This window comes from Rousettus aegyptiacus, unplaced genomic scaffold, assembly GCF_014176215.1.
Source record: "Rousettus aegyptiacus isolate mRouAeg1 unplaced genomic scaffold, mRouAeg1.p scaffold_m13_p_4, whole genome shotgun sequence".
Taxonomy (NCBI): Eukaryota; Metazoa; Chordata; class Mammalia; order Chiroptera; family Pteropodidae; genus Rousettus; species Rousettus aegyptiacus.
Window position 1 is genome coordinate 31,512,184 of NW_023416307.1, and position 20,678 is coordinate 31,532,861.

At 35.8% G+C, this 20,678-nt stretch overlaps 1 protein-coding gene across 6 annotated transcripts in view; it reads right to left on the bottom strand.

Moving 5' to 3' along the window:
• The window catches only part of PLD1 (phospholipase D1), a 175,835-nt gene that overhangs the window by 4,651 nt on the left and 150,506 nt on the right, over positions 1–20,678 (bottom strand). For all 6 annotated transcript variants that reach the window (XM_036218563.1, XM_036218566.1, XM_036218560.1 and 3 more), the window contains 3 exons: positions 12,386–12,520; positions 5,486–5,639; positions 419–536 (listed from right to left, as the gene is read on the bottom strand). In XM_036218563.1, the coding sequence (XP_036074456.1) occupies positions 419–536; positions 5,486–5,639; positions 12,386–12,520 (407 nt within the window). The remainder of the gene's footprint in view (positions 1–418; positions 537–5,485; positions 5,640–12,385; positions 12,521–20,678) is intronic.

The window sequence follows — 20,678 nt, forward strand, 5'->3', positions numbered from 1 at the left end:
CTCTTAAATCTTGTACAGAGGGCTCGGCATGTCGTCATTATACACAAAGTTTTATCACCAGCAACTGGGTGAGCTGGGTTAAACCCAGGTCTGGTTCATTCTTCGATCCCATCTGCCTCTTTTCTTTGTCACTAGACTTGTACAAAGGCTGGGTAACCACCTGCTAAGAATGCTTGTGATGGGAATTCTGAATCAGATGAGAGATCAAAATGCCTGTAAAGTCTCCTCTAGACCATTATCCATGATGTTTTTTGACTCTTTGTTTTCTAATGCCTACAAAGAGGTATTTTATTACAACTTGGAGGTGAATCATTTTTACACCCATTAAGAATACTCTATCAATAATATGCAGAAATAATGATGTGTCTTTGTGATGAGACACAATGAAAAAAAGGGGGGGAGTATATGCAAGACTTACCTTGTCATATATTGTAGCATTTCGAGCTGCTGTTGAAACCCACACCTCCTTGAAGAATTTGTCACTCACTGGATCCTGAATGTCCTCACTTGGATCAGAAAGATAGCCAAGGACAACCCTGAAATACAAGAGCCCTCCAAACTGAGTAACTGAGATACAACAGTTTGCTGCAGGCATCGTGACTATTGGTAAGGTCATTTAGGCAAGCAGGCTTTTTTTAAAAAAAATGGAAATCAAAGGAAGCTATTAAAACTGTATATGTGTGTCTGTGTTTGTATATAAAAAACCTAAGTGGCAATCAAAGCAAAACAAACAAAAAACCGAAGCCGTTAGGATGCTTGGAAATTTTAATTGTTGGACAGAGAGAAAGGCCTTCATTTGTTCTAAGAGTGTTCCTGTAATCTGGCCTGCGGGGGTGAGAACCTTGGGGGACAAGATTAGCATTCACAACATTTGGCAGCAAAAGTGCTGAGCCCTTTTTAAGAGCTATCTCAGTAAATCCTCGATAACCTTATGAAAAAGCAACTATTATTATCTTCATTTTACAGGTAAGGGAATTAAGGCACAGAGAAGTTTAGTAACTTATTCAAGGTCATTCAGCTGATAAACTGTAGATGTGGGACTCCAACCAGGACAATCTGATTCCCAAACCCATTCTCTTAACCGTAACTTGACCTCTCTCCCTTCTTTCTCCTCCCCTTTCCTTCCTTCCTCCAGGCCAAGAACTATGCTGAACTCTAGGGTAGAGAAATGAATACAAAAGACATGCAACCTCTCTGAGTAGCTTTAAATTTGGTGAGTGAGATAAACAACTAATACATAATCACCCTCAAATAAATTAATTAAGATTTTGATAAACACCAGGTGTGCTTTAAGAGTATGAGATGGGAGTATTAAGGGAGGGTTTTCCTTCTCCTGTCTGTTTGCCTAACCCCACCTCCCACCTTTTAGGGTTTAATACAAGCTCATCTCTATAAAACTTTTTTTTATGGCTCCCCCTTCTCTAGTCTCCCTTTTCTCACTGTCATTCCTTGGAGATCTGAACGTTCTTCCTTTGTTCCCACTGTAATTCATATATGCTTTGTTTTTATCAGAGCACCTATAACACTTTATGCACTTTTGTTTTTAACTGGCCCAACTCACACTTTTAGCTTGTAAATTCTTTGAGAGAATATGACCTGTCTACATTCACATCCCCAGAGTACATAGCATAAAAGAAACCACAGTATAAATTATAACAATATGTCAATTATAATAATACCTTTGATTTGGGTCAGGTCTAACTATCTAAAAACTGAGTGAAATAATATTTCTGTGACTTTGCTTTTAAATTAGAATAAGAAGTAAGTCAATGTATCAAATCATCAGTTAAGAGCTTATATGTAGAAAAAGTACTTAAATAAATCCATTACGGACAATTTCTAGTAATAGACTATTTTTCCTGTCAGTTTAATTAGAAGAAACTTACATTAAAATGCACATTAAAAACAATATGAAGTACTCTGGGTATTAACTTTTGAGGACTAAGGTTAAGAGAAAACTAGTTTGATTTTATGTTGACATATTAATGGTATTTAATGTCTAATTGATTACACATCAGTGGGACAGTAGGAAAACTGCAGAAATTGGTTTCTGTTCTTTCCACTTTAAATGATTCTGACTCTACTTGTGTGGATAATGGTTTCTGTTGAGCGACGGTTACATCTGTAAAGCTTGGATAATTTTCTAGGACTCAACGAACTGTTTGGCACATAGTTGTGACACTCAGTGCAGTACCCTGATGGTTGATTCTATTTAGAATTGATTTCAGATTAAAATGTGTCTATATTTATTCAAAAATTGTCCAGATGGAAAATGGATTAAAGTTGCATTTTTTTAAGGGAAAAAAAGTGGCTGTGTTCTAGACCACAATATTTATCTCTGGGAATTATTTCCTAATAAAAAAAAATGCTAAAATTGACACAAGGTTTTTGTGGTACTTTAAAATATATTATCTGTGTTTGTCATTGCGGCAAAGTGAAAATAATTGTTCAAGAACAACTGCCTCTTTAAGAGAGTTTGAAAATTGCCAGGAAAATAAAAGTACCTAGGAATAAACTTAGTATGAAACAAATAAGATCAGCATAAAAAAAAATAGTAAAACCCTAATGATTACTTAAGAACAACCCCTGCCCCCAATAATAAAAACCATAAAGCTTTATTGAAGAACAAACAAAAAAAAATTGAATAAATTGAAGCCTATACCTTGTACTTTAACAGGATGACTCAATATTATAAAGGTGCCAATTCTATTTATATTAATCTAAAAATCCACTATAATGCCAATAAAAAAAAAAAACTAATGAGAGAACTTGAATAAATGATTCAAAATTTCATGTGGAAGAATGAATATTTAAGATTATTCTGGAAAAGAATACTAATATGGGGACGTATGTCAAGAAGTAGTATTAAAATGTACAACTAAAGCAATTAAAATGGTATCACACTGCCAATAAACGGACTTTCAGCAGAACATAAGTGAGAGACTAGAGATAAGTTAGGACATGGCCATTCAGTGTATCATAAAGAGGCACTACAGGTTAGAGAGGCAAAGGGTACTGCATGTCATGCCGTTCTGGATCCATTGCTGGTTAGGGAAAACAATAGAGTTTTCCTTACATTAAAATAAATTGCAGATATTAAATGTAAAAAGTAAGACCAAGTAAACAGTATAAGAAAATATAAGTAAATATGTGATCTTGGGCTGAGAAAGCTATTCTAAGTGTATAAAGGGGGAGGGAGAAAAAACTAATAGATTTGATTAATAAGGATTGAAGTTTTCCCCAAATACTTTAAATATGATTAAAGGCAATTGACAAATCAGATTTAAAACAAATGTGATATAGGAATTAGTCTCTTGTATTCTTAAATTACTTATAAATCATTAAAAGAAAATGAAATGTTTCAGCTGGGCAAAAAACATGAATAGGCTAGACAATTTATAAAAGAAAATTATGTATGGCTAATGAATACATTTTTGAAACCAAAAAGTTCATGTTAAAATAATGAAATTCCACTTGAAATCCAACAAATTGGCAAAGACTAAATAGAATAATAGAACTCAGAAAAGACAGAAGAAATAAGCCCTCTAAAACATTGTTAGTGGTACAATAGGGAGTTAGAGGGCAAAGGACACTGAGCAATTCCTTTGACCAGAAAGTCTACAATTAGGATTTTGTTAAGGGAACAAGAAGGTAAAACAAGATGCTATCTACAAACATACCCAGTTTTTATATCAGTGAAAAAGCTGCTTATCAGTGAGGTGTTAGTTACAGGAATTATAGCATACTCATAGGATATAAAAAATGCAGCCATCAAATGTTATAGTATACTTAATGACATGGAAAAGTGTATTTAACATTATTTAAATAATAAAGAACTTTGTAGAACTGTTAAGATTTTAATTTTGTTTTTAAAAAAGAAATACGGTATAGTAATACATATATGTATAGAAAAAAAGTAGAATGATATACATCAAATGTTAAAATCGTTAGCACTGGGTGGTGGAATTAGAGATAAATTTGTTTTTAATTGCTTTTCAGTGTTTGCCAAGTTTCCTACAATAAAAAAATGCTGCACTCACAACTTTCTTCCTCTGTAATTATTATGCATTTACATAGTTAAAAAGACCTCACTACTTTAAACACTTCAGTTCTCATGGAACTGAAAAGATGACATTTATTTCTAGTTTACATGAAGAAATACTTGTTTCCTTATATATATGCTGCTGTAGGCTATCAATGGGTTGATTGACAGGGTACTAATTTTAAACTCCCCCCTAATAAACAAAACACATTAGAAGCTAATTAAAATATCAAAGATTTAAAAAAAAATCTTACTGGCAAAACAATTAGTAACAAAGGCAATAAATACAGCAATAACAACTGTGAGAAGGTATCGACTATCAGATTTGGGGGGATGGATTTGCTGAGCTCCCGGAGCAGAGAGAGCAGCCTGAACCCTCTCTGAACTGATGCTTAGTTTGGAGTTGCGAATAAGGGGAACAGCCATGGCATTTGCAGGAAGGGAAGTGCTCATTACGTGCAATCTGTGAGCGAACCAGTTTCCAAATGAGACCTTTAACATGAAAAAGGTTAAAGCAACAGCACAGCCACGTGTATCAGTGCAGTGCCTTTCCCCAAATAGTTTAAAGCACCGCCCTCAATCGGCATCTGCTGTAGAGGCCACACTGAAATACCATGCTGGCAAATGCAGTTCTAGGATCATAGACCTGTGGACTCACAGGTATAGACGAGAGGTGGGAGAGGTTAACAGGCAGTGGGAGCTCAGCACGCATCTGCAGTGAGCGAGGGGGAGCGTGAACCCATATGAGATAAGAAGCCACTGAAGAGCATAAGCAGAATTAGGTCCTTGAGGGATCACAGACGGCTGAGACTAGATGACTAGGGCTGGTGCGGGGCCAGCTAGAGCCCAGACCTAGAAAGTTCCCAGTCACAATTAAATGAAGGACTCACTTAGGGCCACACAGCCTTTGCTTCTTAATTTTGTGTTCTCTCTCCCTGAGTACAGATTTTTTTAAAAGTCACATCTTCTTCCAGGAGATCAGGAATCCTCCATGTCTGGAGTCATCTTAAATCTGAGAACTAGTGTCCATATTTAAATTGAACCCTGTTAGTCTCTGGCATTCTCCTTTAATTTTTTTTATATCCTTGTATTACTGGAACTATTTCAATTTCTAAAAGTGGACTCACTATAAAAAACTTAAAAGAGACACTAGATGGCTTGCCTGGATCTGGTCCTAAATCCATTAATAAATTTAAAATGCTAGCTTTCTCTATTATGCATAAACATAATAAAAACAATTAAAATAGAAAATGTTTGTGTCCCACATCAAGTCATTTTGCATACTTCTGGTAGTGCATGCACATCCTGTATGCTGGGAGACACTGTATTAGACCAAGAACCTAGAGATAATGACATTTGTGCTACAGGCACGAGGCTGGGCTGGGGTACCAGCACGTCCTGTGGTGGAACTAGGGGAGAGAGACACAGCTTTAGAGGCCCCACCTAAAGCACTGCAGCCGAAGTCCTTGGGCAAACCGGCCAGCTTGGTACTCTTCACCATCCATTACCGAAGGGACTGTCTCCGTGTCCTGCACAATGACAGCCATTTCACTATCACGCTTTCCCAGCATGCTTCGGTCATTGATGTTGGCAGAGCCTATGAGGAGAAACAGTGCAACTGAACAGTCTTCTTGTCGTAGCAGACCCTGTTGGCTGCCCTCCCATTCAATTCTTCCCTGCTAACAAAACCCTAATTTTGTTCAGGTTATCAAGAGATGCTGTGCTTTAGGGGGGCAGAGCCCTCCGCAACCCAGAGGTGCTTCTCGATCAATCTAAGCCAGTTTGTTAATTTCAAGATTTTTTTGGGCAGCGACTGGCTTACGAATGGGCACTTGACATGATTCTAGCCAGGGCGACATGAAGGAGAGTCTGCTAGGGGCTTCTGTGAAAGTTCTCCTTCTTACAAACAGACATAAGAACAGGACGCTGTCTCTTCCAGCCTTTGGACTTTTCAGCTTGAGCAGTTGGATGAGGACAAGACCTCGAGGGTACGGCAGCCATTTGGTTAACCACTAGGAGACAGACAAGCTGAGCTTGGCAGAGCAGAAAGAAGAAAGACTCTGGGTCTTTAAGTCGCTAGCCAACACTAAAACTTTCTTACTTCTGTTATGAGAAATAATACATTTTCCTTATTGTTTCACATACTTCTAGCTGAATTCTCTGTTTTGTGGCTCAAACAATTCTAGCTGATATAATCATTACACACACACACACACACACACACACACGGCACACTACCAGTTCAGTTTAGTCAGTTTCTAGGTTTAAGGATCAAATTCCATAAACTTTAACTCATGGTCATATAATTAGGAGTGTCAAAACCCAAGAGTACCTTTACAATCAATAGAGTTCACTCTCAAATGCAAACTGTCATTAGCAGCTTTGAGTTTTCCATTCTCTTGCTTCAGTTATGTGGCATGCCAACAGCTTACATATTAACTTTCCTCCATTCTATTTTTAAAACCAAAGGAGCTGAGAATGTCGACTCTCACATGTGAAGGGCAAGTATTTTAACACGAGTTCAACCTGTGCTTTCTGTGCTCCTCTATTGCGTATTCAGAAATTCATCACATTTTCTGCATTAATCACTGCCGATTCATTCTTTTGAATCCTGAGTTCCACAAAGTACAGAAGGGACCTGACTTATTCTTGTTTCTTATTGTTTCTCTTACCCTAGGCACACATTCCACTGCTTCTGCAGACTGGAGTGGAGGGTTTGGGCTGAGCAGGGGCGCTGGCTACGCTCTCTGCTGGGGAAAGTCAGAGTGTGAGTTGATAGCACCCCTGCCCTGAGCCTAAATGGAAGGATATTGTACATGAGAAGAAGCTCACCCTTCCTGAAGAGGCTTTACTGTTATTTGCCACAATATTGTCATATGGTTAATACACAAATCTCTGACAACTAAGGATGTGAATGGTGTCCTACTGTGACCCTGGGTGACAGAAAAAGGATGAAACACCTCACAGACATTTGGAACCACTATTAGAGGATTGTTAGGTGGGAAGTTTGACACACTTTATTTTGTTAGCAACAGATAGTGCTTCCTATATACACTTATAATTCAATCACGCTATAAAATTCGCAGCCGTATCTTTGGGTTGGACAACTGGCCCAGCATTAATTTGGGCAAAGTCATTTCATCATTCTCAGCTTTAATTTGCTCTTGTATAAACTGAGATCATAATACAGACCTTGTAGTATTGTAAGAATTAAGTAAGATCGTGTGAAAGCACTTACTGATCTATAAACTGCTCTACAAATGTTAGTTACTGGCCCTGTTATTAAATACCTGTTAACTCTATATCTGCACCAGAGATCATTGCTGTAGGAAGGGATAATATGCTGCTAAGTAGCATTTGTGCCAAAGAAGCCTCTTCTCTGGGTAAATCACCCCACACCCTGTGCATTAACTGTAGGAGGGTAGGAACGAAGTTCTCGCAGTGCTGCTTTGGGACTTCACCGCAGGCCCCCGGCAGAGGCTGCTCTTGGGCTGTGGGCTGCTGGACAGGGTGGCCATCACCGCTCTTCACTGTCAGGGAACCGGGATGGGAAGCCTCCTCACACACACACGCTTTCACACCAGTCCCCCAGTCTCCTTCCTACAAGGGGGGCCCCACTCTCAATCAGAGAAATACATTCTTGGCATTCTGAGCTGGAATCCTGAGAGGGAACAGTTCTTCCACTTCAAGAGCCGATTTGGAGTTATCTAGGATGCTCTCAACCACACTGAATGAGTGTTGGCCACTATTTAATAGGAATGTGAAGAAATGGCTGAGAAAATTTCAGACCAATTTAATGAGATATTAAAAATGAGACACTGATGGATATAAATGCTACCTCCATTCTTGTTGTTACACATTCCCAGATTCTGAAAACCAAATTCAGAACAGCAGACATAGTATTATCCTATTTCTATATAACATGTGAAGAAGAAGAGAGACTAAGGGTTCTAGAAAGATATACACTGAACTGTTAAGAGGGAAGAGTGCTCTTAGAATTTGAATCGTGTACAACAAATATGCTTTGTATTCATATATTACTTTTTATGGTCACTGCAATCTCTTATTTTTATTAGGAACTTACTAATTTAAAACCAGTTAATTTTTAGAAAATGACCTTTTCTAAGTCTGCTAATATTAGAGAACTGTTAAAACACTGAAATATAGCAAAATACAAAAGGGCATATGAAAACGTGTGTGTGTGTGTGTGTGTGTGTGTGTGTGTGTGTTAGGGGATAATAAACGTTACTGAATTTAATACACAGGCTGAAAACAGAATATTACCACATCCCAGAAGCCCTCAGGCATCTTCCATGCATGTCCTTCCCTGCTCAAGAGGGAGACCACAAAGAATGTTGAGTTCATCATGTGCTACATGTTTTCCTAAACAAATAATTTACTTTTGACTTGTTTTTAATTTATATAAATGAAATCATACATAATCTTTTGGGGCTTGGTTCTTTTATTTGATATTATACCTTTGGGATTTATCTGTACATAATTGTAATATATTATTTTCCTTGAAGGAGCACACCAGGTTTACTTATTCATCCTACTGCTGATGGATGTTTGGATTGTTTTCAGTTTTGTTGTGATGCATAACTACTCTTTACACAGTCGTATGTTTCCTGGCGTACACACGTAGGCGTTTACCCGGGCTCTCTATGCAGTAGTGCAGGCCCTGGTGCTCCACAGCCTTGGCAATACTTGGATTGTTCAACTTTTTAATTATTGACAATTGGTATTTTTAAAAACTGTTCCTTGTCTCATTGTTATATTGATGAGAATGAACATCTTTCATATGTGTATGAGCCTCAGGTAAGTCCTCTTTGGAAATGTTCTTAGTGTCTTTGCCCACTTTTCCTAGGATATTGTCTTTTATTAATTTGTAAAGAGTTCTTTATGTGTTTTGAAGACTAAATGGGTTGTAAATGTTTTTTTTTCAGTTTGTGGTTTATCTTTTTATTCTCTTTATGCCTACAGTACCTGATCTTCCTAGGTGGTCTCCCATCCAAGTACTAACCAGGCCCAGCTCTGCTTAGCTTCTAAGATCAGACATCGGGCTTGTTCAGGGTGGCATGGCTGTAGAGCATGGACCATGGCTCCACTGGGGCATGAACCCAGGACCTTCTGCGTGTAAAGCATATGTGCTAACTGCTACACTATGGAACCATGTCCACAGTTCTGAATTTTAATGAAGTTGAATTCTATCTTTTCCTTTGTGTTTATGTCTTGTTTCAGAAATTGTGAATCCTTTTATGGTGGGCAGAATAATGCTTCCTGCAAGACGACCATGTTCTAATCTCTAAGGCCTGTGGATTTGTAATGTTACAATGTAATGGAGGATTAGGCTGCAGATAGAATTAAAGTTGCTAATCAACTGACCTTAAAATAGGGAGATGATCCTGGATTATCTGGGGAATCACAAGAGTCCTTAAAAGTAAAGGAGATTACAGAAGAATGAGTTGAGACTTTCGGAACTGTCAGAGATGTAACATTGCTCCTTCAAAGCTAGAGAAGGGAGCCCTGCGTGTGGCAGCCTCTAAAAGCCGGAGAAGACAAGGAAATGAATTCTTCCTCAGAGCTTGCAGAAAAGAGGGCAGCCCTGCTGACACCCTCATGATAGCCCAGTGAGAGCCATGTTAGAATAGATTTGTGCTGTTTTAAGCCACTAAAGTTTGTGGCCATGTGTTATAACAGTCATAGACAACTAATACACCATCTGTACCCTGTTTTACTTTATTAAAGGAAAACTGATTCTTCTGCTGAGCCCACATCGGCTACTCTGTACTTTCCACCCACTTGTGTTCCCTGTGCCTCCAGTTCAGAAGTTCTCAGCTCCGAATGTGTGTATAACCGAAAAAGCTTTTTAAAAATACCGGTTCCAAAAACAAACAAACGAACAAAAAAATTCCTTGATGCCTGGGCCCTTAAACCAGACCAGTTAGTCAGAATTTCTTCAAGTAGAAATCGGACATTGGTATTTTCCAATACCACTCCACCCCTTTATCTATCTACCAATCCATCTTTTGGGGGGATCTTGTCTAAAGTAAATTACAGACCTGAATAAACTTCCCCCTAAATGATATATTTTTACAGCTCCCCAGGCAATTCTAATGCAGCCAAGGTTGAGACCCAGGAGGCGAGATCAAGTTTAACCCCTCTTTACTGGGACAGCCCTTCAACTACGGACTCTCATGAGCTACTCTATTCGCAAGCCTGCATAGTTTCTCACACGCCCAACCTCGCTGACTGCCTCTGGACCTTCTTGTTCCAGTTCTGCAATATGTATGCCGTTGTTTGTGGTGTCGAGTAGAAAGAATACCTCCTTTATCTCCAGCCCAGGAGCTCTGTAGGGCAGAGGCACTGTTTTATATCTCCCTATTGTGCTTTGCAGTGAACTAGTGAACATTAAAAAAATCATTTCATTTAGTCAACAGGATAGATTTAAATTCTACTTAAAGAGAGCTTTGTTTTGTTTAAGAAAGCAAAGAAATGTTAGCTTGGCAAAGTGCCAGTACTAAGATGAATTAGAAAACTAGATTTGGCCACAGATATCATGACTAGCAGGGCCACCAGGCCAACAGGTCACAAAAGCTATCCACAAAAGAGACCTTCAATGTCAGAAAACGAGTATTTCTTTATGAGGAAAAAAATGAAGATAAATAATTACTTGGTTTTCTTATGTCAGTTATTCAATAGTTCTGGCATAAGTTTCCCACATTACAAAAATTAATCACACGTTATTTTAACCTCTTTTAAGCTTTTAGGTACTTGCTTAAAGTCTGTAAAATATGCTTAGTCTAACTTCTCAAACTCCTCTGAGAAGTTTAGACATTGTTCTCTGTTACGAACATAAACAGGGTTGATATGTGAGACCAGCAACGACAAACTTGCTTACTGTTAAGAGTTTCCACTGAGATAAAAAGAATGAAAGCACTTTTGAAATTTTCCGTGGGGAAAATCTGTGGTGCCCTTGAGGAAGGACAAAAAGAGATCCAGCTGCTAAAGACTAAAGCAAGACCTCTTTGTACTTCCACATCTTTAGTTTTAAAAGAGTGAATAAAAATTAGGGGCAAAATTGATTATTACTAGACCAAATAAATTGTAGCCTTTGAGTATCTAGATACCGTTCTAGAAAATAAGTCAATTAAAAAACTCAACGCCTTTATTTAACTGTTAGCTCCATTATTGAAAACTACTTTGCATTTATACTTTATGTAAAGTGAAGCCAGCTGAAAGTCAAAATGACCTTTAAAAGGAAAATATTTACATCTGTCAATTTTTACTTCAAGAGTTCTGAAATCTTGCTAAAGAGATCAAGTGAATTTTATTGTGCTTTGTTTTTCCATTTCAGAAAACATTAATATTTTCTCATACCTACTGTCATTGCCAAATTTAATATAAAACTATTCTGTGATTAGCTTCTGAAGAGCAAGGCCAGAGTAGCTTGGGGGAAATAAGAGAAAATCTGTTATTAGGGGGAAGATGGGGGAGTAAAGAAATCTCTAAAGAGCTTTGATCCCTATGAGCAAGAGATCAAAGGCATACAATATTTTCTTAAATGCCCTGTACAACTATTAAAAGTGTGTGTGTGTGTGTGTGTGTGTGTGTGTGTAAGAGAGAGAGAGACAGAGAGAGAGAGACAGAGACAGAGACAGAGACAGAGCGTGCGTGCTAGCGAGAGAAAGAGAGACACTACACTTTAGTCTACACATTTTCTGGCTTCAAAACTACTTTTTCTTTCTTTTCAAATCATGTTCCAGATAAGATGACAGTCTCATTACTCCTAGATATAAGTTTTTTTCTTTTCTCAGTGGAGGAAAGAGATGGAAAAGGCACATTTACTGCCAAAAACTTTCAAAGCACCCCACGTCATTTAATTTCTTAAAGAAGAGGGGAGGATCTTATAATAGCTGAAAAACTACATTTCCTATAAAACAGATGAGCAGGATCCCCAACAACGGGGCATGTTGTATCTCTAGGTAACATCTCCCCACCCTTGACTATGTAGTTGTCTGCCTGCTTATGAATACTCTGTTTTTCATCTCGGCCTTTCAGTGTGTGTGTAACGTAATAGTAGAAGGCAAAAAAAAGCCCGATCCTGTCTGATCTCGGAAGCTAAGCAGGGTTGGGCCTGGTTAGTACTTGGATGGGAGACCACCTAGGAAGATGGCTACTTAATTGCTCTGTGTCTCACTTTCTTCTTAGATCAAAACCAGGATTAGAAAGGTTGTAAGTGAAAGAGATTGCTTCAGAAATGATCTAGATATTGTGTTACTGTTCCTCTCAACTAGAAAGAAAGATTTTTGCATGGAGTGCGATTAGAGACCATCTACTTACCAATAATAACAGTGTTGTCATCAGCAATCAGTAACTTGCTGTGGACGTAGATAAGCTCAGTGACCAGGCTTCCTTCAAGCTCTGCATGTGTCCGAAGACCACAGAATGATATGTAATTTATCCACCGATTGCCAACTGTCAATTTCAAAAGAAATTACTAAAATTAATATGACTAAGCTCAATAAAGGCACACTAAATTTTATCAAAACAAATATACTACTTAAACAGGTTGTTAAGGGTAGATAGTATAATGTATGTGTGAGAACTGACCAAGGATCTATTTTTGCTACCTAAAGAGTTTTATGCTGTTGATCTGGATGAATACACATTTTTAAAAAATCATATTGAAGTGCTTTTTATGCTTTCCCTTTGCTGAGGCAAGCCAAAAATATATTCAGTATGAACATTTTATTTTAGCGATTTGGTGAGTAACTGCTGAAGAGTGATAATTAAAGCTGAGGCAGAGTAAATAACCCAAGACTTCAGTGGGACATTGGTATCTTTCTTGGTTGACACCTGCTGCAGTTTAAATCAAATGCAAGATGTGTGTCCGAACTACCTGATGTATGCATCTTTTATAGCATATTCAGCACAAAGCAGCAGCTACATTTTACAGATTTTGAGGTAAATAAAAATGCTGTCAATTAAATAACACTCCTCCTTCTAAATTATTAAAACTAGAAAATGAAAGAATCCTGACTACATTTGACTTTGGAGAATGTTCTTCAGAGGAGGCAGTACTAGGTTGGTACTTTGTTGTCCTCTCACCATATGAGGGTCATTTATGTGATAAGAAGAAATGCATTCCATACCAAGCCAACCCATAATCACTACCCTGACATGAGTGTTAGTCACAAGTTTACGGTCCCTCTCCCACATAGTAGTTGTCTTGGATAAGGAAAGTCCGACATTAAAATAAATGAAATAGACCCAACCCATCACAAATTCAAATAGAGAATACAAATCTTTTTTTCTTTAAGAGAATCTGAAGCACGTTAATAGAACCAATATAGTTCATGTTCCATTTACTGAAGTTTCCATGTATTACTAATGTTTTCTATTTTACCATTGACATTATTCAATGTTTCTATTAAATATGGGTATCTTGGAAAGAAATTCATTCATAGGTTATATACAGCAGGTACTCCATTTATAGATAAACCCTTCCCTCATATATATAGTGATCTTTGTAGCTGCATTTGCCAAGAGTTGACGTGCTAGTGTACTGGTGTATCATGTATAAGAGCTGCATCTTTAACAGTTTCATATGAAGGAGAGTTTGCCAAATAATTTTTTTCTCCATTTGCTAATATTATGTTAGAAAGATGTTCCATACAAAATATCACCTCTTCCTTGATCCAGAAGGGAGGAGCATGTCTTTTTTTAAAGACCTCAATGTCCATAAAATTACTGGAAAATATTTCTAATGTAATGCTTAATATATTATTTTATAAACATTTATTAATCTTCTATTTCTCTTACTGTTGCAGAGGTCTTATACATCTTCATATATCTTTGCATATTGCTAAAAAAAGTTGAATAAGTGAGTAAATGAATGAATGGATATTCAAGTGGTAGCTAATATTTTAGCTTTTGGTTTCTCTGTATCTACTTTTCTGCAGCTGGCTCATACTTTAGAATCTAAAATTTTAAAACATAAAGCAGTTTAAAATTTTTTTTTTATTATGATAACATTGGTTAACAGTTTTTAAAAAAAATCAGGAAGTAAATTGTGTGATAAAATACACATAGTTGCAATAATTTCCCATAAACATCCACATCGAATAACACAGTAGACCACTAGTTCTCACTGTGCATAAGAACCACTTCTGTGGGGACCTGTTGGAAGTAGAATTCTGGGATCCTCCTCAGACGTTCAATAGAAATCTATAATTCAGTAAGTGCCCTAGGGGATAGCATTATTTCAATGACACTGCCATAGAGTCTTAGTATTTATAAATTTAAGATTAGTGGTACACACTCAGAAAATAATACAGCATGACCAAGTGAGATGCATCCCAGGGGTACAAGTCTGCTCAATATGAAGAAATCCATTAATATATGATATAATATTGATCAATCTACAAAGAAAAATCATATGATTATCTCGATAGGTACTAAAAAGGTTTTGACACAATTCAGCACCTATTCCTGATAAAAACACTAAAGAAAGGAAATAATGAGTACTTTAGTAACATGCTTAAAATATATATAATACATATACTATATATGTATAATATATATGTATATATGTGTGTAGGTATGTGTGTAATACCTTCAACACTATTTAATATTGCTTTGGAGGTATCAGCCAATGCATTTAGACAAAAGAAATCACGCAGAAGCAAAACCACCTCCATTTGTAGATAATAGTATATTTAGGGAATCAATGAAAAATCTATCACAAACGGTAAAAGAATAAGTATGATAGTATATAAATTAACATATACCAATCAATAAGTTTCATGTACACAAACAATAACCATTTAGAGGATATAACCATAGACAAAACCTCACCTACAATGACAAGATAAAACACTTAAACTGGACAATAAATGTGTAAAATTTTTATGAAGAAAATGCTACTGAAAGACACAAGAATAGACTTGAGCAAATGAAAAGATACCCCTTGCTCTAGAACAGAACAATTCAACATTTAAAAAAATGCCAATTCTCTTCAGATTATTTTATAAATTTAATATAATCTCAGTAGAAATACCAACAAGTTTTTATGGAGCTAGAAAACCTGATATTACAGTTCATATGAAAAAATAATCATTTTAAAATGATTATTAATAAAACTGGAAAACTATGAGAGGTCATTGGCCCTACCTGATATTAACACATACTAGAAAGTCTGTATAACATAGTGTAGAACTGGCACATAAATAGACAATTAACTCTGGGAATGGTACACAAAGTCCAGAAATAGACCCAAGAATATATGAAAATTTTGCATATGATAAAGGCAGCATCTCACATGACTAGAAAAAGAACTTTTACATAAAGGACTAGGACTTTTAAATAAAAGGTGCTTGTACAATTGTATGAGTATTTGAAAAAGATAAAAATTATATATTTACCTAGCACTAATCACAAAAATATGCTCCAAATGAATCAGAGATAGAAATGGAAGCATGTGAAATCATACAAGTGTTAGAAGAAAGTGGTAAATTCCTATACGATCTGAGTGTAGGGAAGGCTCGTAACTGTCCAGAAGCAATAAAAGAAGATATCATTACTTTGGCTCAATTAAAAAAAAAAACACACACATTTTCATGCCACAAAACACCACAAGCAAAAACAACAGACAAATGACAAAGTGGGAGGAACTATTCACAGTATATATTGCAGATAAAGAGCTAAGAGTTTTAACATATAAAGAACTCTTAATAACTGAAGGAAGAAAAGGATCAAAATTTTGATAGAAAAATGGGCAAAAGACATGAACAGACAATTAACACACTCAAAAATATATATTTGAAAAAATATTCATCATCACTCATAATAATAGAAATGCAAATTAAAACTACACTGAAAGTTATTTCTTATGATGTTGGCAAGAAAAAACAAGATAACACATTCTATTGGTAAGGCTGTTGAAGCAGGCTCTCTCATATATCAGTGGTGAGAATAAAAATTGGTACAGCTTTTTGGAGGGAAATTTGGTAATTTCTAGCAAAAGTACCTATGTGTTTACTTATTGAACTAGCAATTCCACTCTAGAAATTTACCCTAAATACATAATTCCCAAAATAAGAACATATATGCAATAGGTTATTCATTGCATAATTATAATTAAAAATATTGAAAAACCTTTCCATGCATAGGAAAGTAATTGAATTAATTATGGCCAATCTATACATGAAAAATTCCACAGACGTAAAAATGCAGGAAGAGCTCTTTGGAATAATGTAGAGAAATTTTTCTGGCTCTATTGTTAAATGAAAAAAGCAAAGTACATATAATAATATGTGGTATGCTATTCTTATGAAAGAGATTGGAAGAAATCAGAAAATATGCATATATCTGCTCATTTGTGCAAAAGGAAACACAGTAAGAACAATTTAGAACCTGACAAAATTGTTACCAATAGAGGGTAGGTTGGGACTAGAGTGGAAAAGATGGATGGGGAAGAAACTGAAAGAAACTATATAGGGAAATAACACTTACCTAAGTATGCCTTTTTTATAGTTCTGACTATTGGAAGTATATTGTATACACTCAAAAAAAAATCAAGAAAGATATTTTAAAACCCCTAAAATGGAATACAAACTGAAGCAAATGAACCTAACTGTATTTCAAATTAATAACATAATCCAAGTAAATTTTGAATACGGACTTTTAAGTATACGAAAAGCTAGGTGCTAGATATAATCATTGAAAAGATATTCATCCTCACTCATAATAATAGAAATGCTATTGGAAATGCTTAGGCTAAAGACAAAAAAGGAACTATAAACAAATATTGAATTCTAGTGAGTAGATTTATTTTTCATAGTAGCATAGGCTAGCAATCCTGAAACTATTTTTTTTTTGTATTCTAGGAAATGAATACATATATTGTAGATGATAGGAACCAGGTTTCTCACTGGAAGGGAAAGGAGTTATAAAAGTAGAGAGATGGCCAGAAGGAGTCTTGCATTATGCGACTGGAATTGGAAGTACTAATATGGCGATAGATTGGATGGATGGATGGACGGACGGACGGACAGACAGACAGAGAGATGATATACATACGAAAGACCTAAAGCAGTGATATCCCAGTAGCAATGATTATATCTATCACCTAGATTTTGGTTTCTAAATTCCATTTTCCACTAAAAGAACCTAAGTTCCTTGGAGAAATGGCCGAATCAGGCCTCGTTCTGGGAATGTACAAGACGAGTCTAGAACTCCTGTTGGGTCAGTAAAAGAAAAAAGGCTGATGGAGATGTCAAAAACACATAAAACCCCCTTTAAAAGGCCCTCACTGGCCAAATCTATGTGAGCTGAGCATCAAAATTATAACTCATTGAATAAAATAAGAATTCTTAAGTCCATACCAATATAAATATTAGAATAAATACATAAATAGGAAAGAAGGAAAAGCTTTGCTTATAGCATTCTAACTAAGAAGTTGAGAAGAAAGTAATAAATATAGGAGAATTGGAAAATCAGCATTTAACAACTATCATAGTAATAATAATTAAGTCATAGTGGTAATAATTGGTTCAAGAAGAAATTATTAATGTTTGCTAAAATCAATGGGTGAATGTTCGATGAGAAACAGAATATTTATATAGACTCAGTACTTATTACAAAAAGAAAAATAGTAATTTTTAAGTGGAGAAACCTGGCAGATACCACCTTCACTAAGTATTCAGTTAATGCAACCAGTGTTGGGGCACATCAACTCTGTGTCCCTCCTGATTTGGGGCATGAAGAAGAACACATCACCCTGTCATGTTCCTGCTGAGATGCATAACCTGAATTTAATCATGAGCATACCATATATATACCCAAATTGAGACCAATTATACATAACTGGTCAAAACAACACTGCAAAAATATCAAGATCATTAAAGTCTTCTCACCCTCCAAAAAAAAAAAAAAAACAAATGATGGAGGGATTATTTCAGATTAAAAGAAAATAATGATACACGATGACTAAATACATGACATGATTGCTGACTGAATCCTGGGTCACAAAGAAACATTTTCTCCCCTTTTGCTATAAAGGACATTAGTAAGACAACTGGTGAAATTTCAGTTAGGTCTACAAACGAAATAATAATATGACACCAATGTTAATTTCATTTATTTGAATAACTGAAATACAGCTGGTTTAAAAATGTCATTTTTTTCCCCAGAAACACATACTTATGTATTTGTAGATAAATAGGCATCCTAGCTGTAACTTATTCCCAAATGGTCCAGGGGAAAAATATACCTATCTATTCATATCTATCTATTACGGGAGAATGATAAAGCAGAGAAGGTAAAATGTCAATATTTGAGAAATCAGGATAAAGGGTATATGGCAATTCTGGAAACTCTCTATAAGTCTAAAATTATTTTTAAATGCTTTCTAAAAATTAGTAATACCGACTAGGTATTAGCAGCCTGAAGGTTTAAGATATGTAATAATTCGTAATTTTCTAAAGCACAGATATGTGCCATTCCACAGGAAGGCTGAAGAGAGAGTATCAGCAGCCTACCAATTAGCTGAAGAACCTCACAGTTCAACCTCCTTCCCATTCATCCTTGACTATGAAATAACTCTTATGAAGATGGTAAAAACTTTATTTCTTTGTGAAAACTGCCTTTAAGAAGAAAGCTAAGGGTTAGTACCAATAACAGGACCCAAAAGAAAGATAAGGGTTCCTTGCTAGAAAGTGGACATTTTAGATGATTTCAAGTGTGGCCTGTCACATGCAGTGGAGGTGCTCATTTATGAAGTGACTAATTCCAACATGCACTCTACGTGAAAAGAAGAAAAAGGAAGTTGAGAAACTATTTCAGACAGTACTTTATTTGGTGAAGAAAACAGGCTCAACAAGTAATAATACCAAGTGAGTGATGCTAACTTGTGGTGTGAGGATATACTGAAGAAACAAGTGCCTTTTGAAGAAAATACAAGAAATCCATGAGCATGTGCAAGCACTGATATGAAGCGATAGCTAGAAAAGTATCAGAGAGATTTTCCAAATTACAAGTCATGGAGGTATTTGAGAATCTAGAGGTTTATATATGCCCTGGGACATGTCTGTTATGAAGACTGGTGTGTGTGTGTATATATATATATATATATATATATATATATATATATATATATATATATACACACACACACACACACGTATCTCAAAAAATGAGAAATTCAATATATTAAACTCCTGATGTTTAAAAGGAAATTTTGTGAAAGGACTTCAAGAGTTGTTACAGGCTTTTGTTACTTAAAAACTTGTAGCATTTCATGTACATACATTTCTAATCCTGATTGAATACTCCTAGACTTTCTGTTAGATTATACTACATTGGCTACTAAAATGTCATAATTCACAAAAATTATAAAAATGATAAAGAAAAACCTTAAACACTAAATCCCTGTAGATTGGAACATCAGATAATTATACACTAATAGCTGCTGGTTTTCTCTTCAGGAATTGTTACGTTCACAGAAGCAATTTTGTTATTTCTAAAGAATTGAAACAGTAGAGAACTATAGTTCTTTATCCAATTAGAGATTAGCTAGTTCATGTATTTAAAACCCACTAAGCATTGACAAAAACAAAACCAATAACAGAACATTGTACCTCAAAAAGGGGCATTATGTAATTAATCTGTGCTTCCCTGTTTAGAGTACGAACATTTTCCCCACTGACATGCCTGATTTTGACTTGTTCCCAGGGTACTTGGAAATCTTTTCATAAAAGGGCTTAATACTAAAATTACTTCTTGTGTTAAAATCCAATTTTTCCCCTGAATAGGCAAAGGCAGAAAAAGAGTCCAGAGCTAAAGGAAATGCTTTATAATAAACTCAGGCCATTTTTATGGTTGAGAAGCTAAATAGGCTTGTTCTGACCTTTTATTCTCCTAAAACCTCACCTTCGCATTTTACTAGTCACAGTCAGCATTGAATGGCTTTCCTGATTTTGTTTTATCGATATATCTTTTAGAAACTTATTCATTCACTATCAGCTTCATTTTAAGCCATTAGAAAATCGAGATAGGGATTATGCTCTGGTAAATCTTCTTCTCTGTCCTGGATGCAATCAGATACAACTTTTGAAAGTATTTATTGGTGATGTACATGTCTTACGCTGAAAGTTGTTTCTAAAGTTTTCACACTGAGCAGACTAAGAGTAAAAAAATTGTTGAACACCCAATGCACATACACATACACACACGCACAATTATATACAGTTACTAAAAGCTTAATTCATTATTTTAAAGCTTCCAAATCATTTAAAAATCCATATAACATAAAATTCACTCCTGTAAAGTGGACAATTCAGTGTTTCTTAAAACTATATCCACAAAGCTGTATAATCATCACCACTATCTAATTTTGAGACACTTTATTTCCCCCAAAAGAAACATCATACTCTCTAGCAGTCAGTCTCCATTCCTCTCTCTCCCCAGAACCTGGCAATCACTAATCTACTTTCCTGTCTCTATGGGTTTGCCTGTTAAAAATTTTCACAAAAATAAAATTATACAACATGTGGCCTTTTGTGTGTCTGGCTTCTTTTCACTTAGCATAAAATGTTCCAGGTTCGTTCGGGTTGCAGCATGTATCAATACCTTC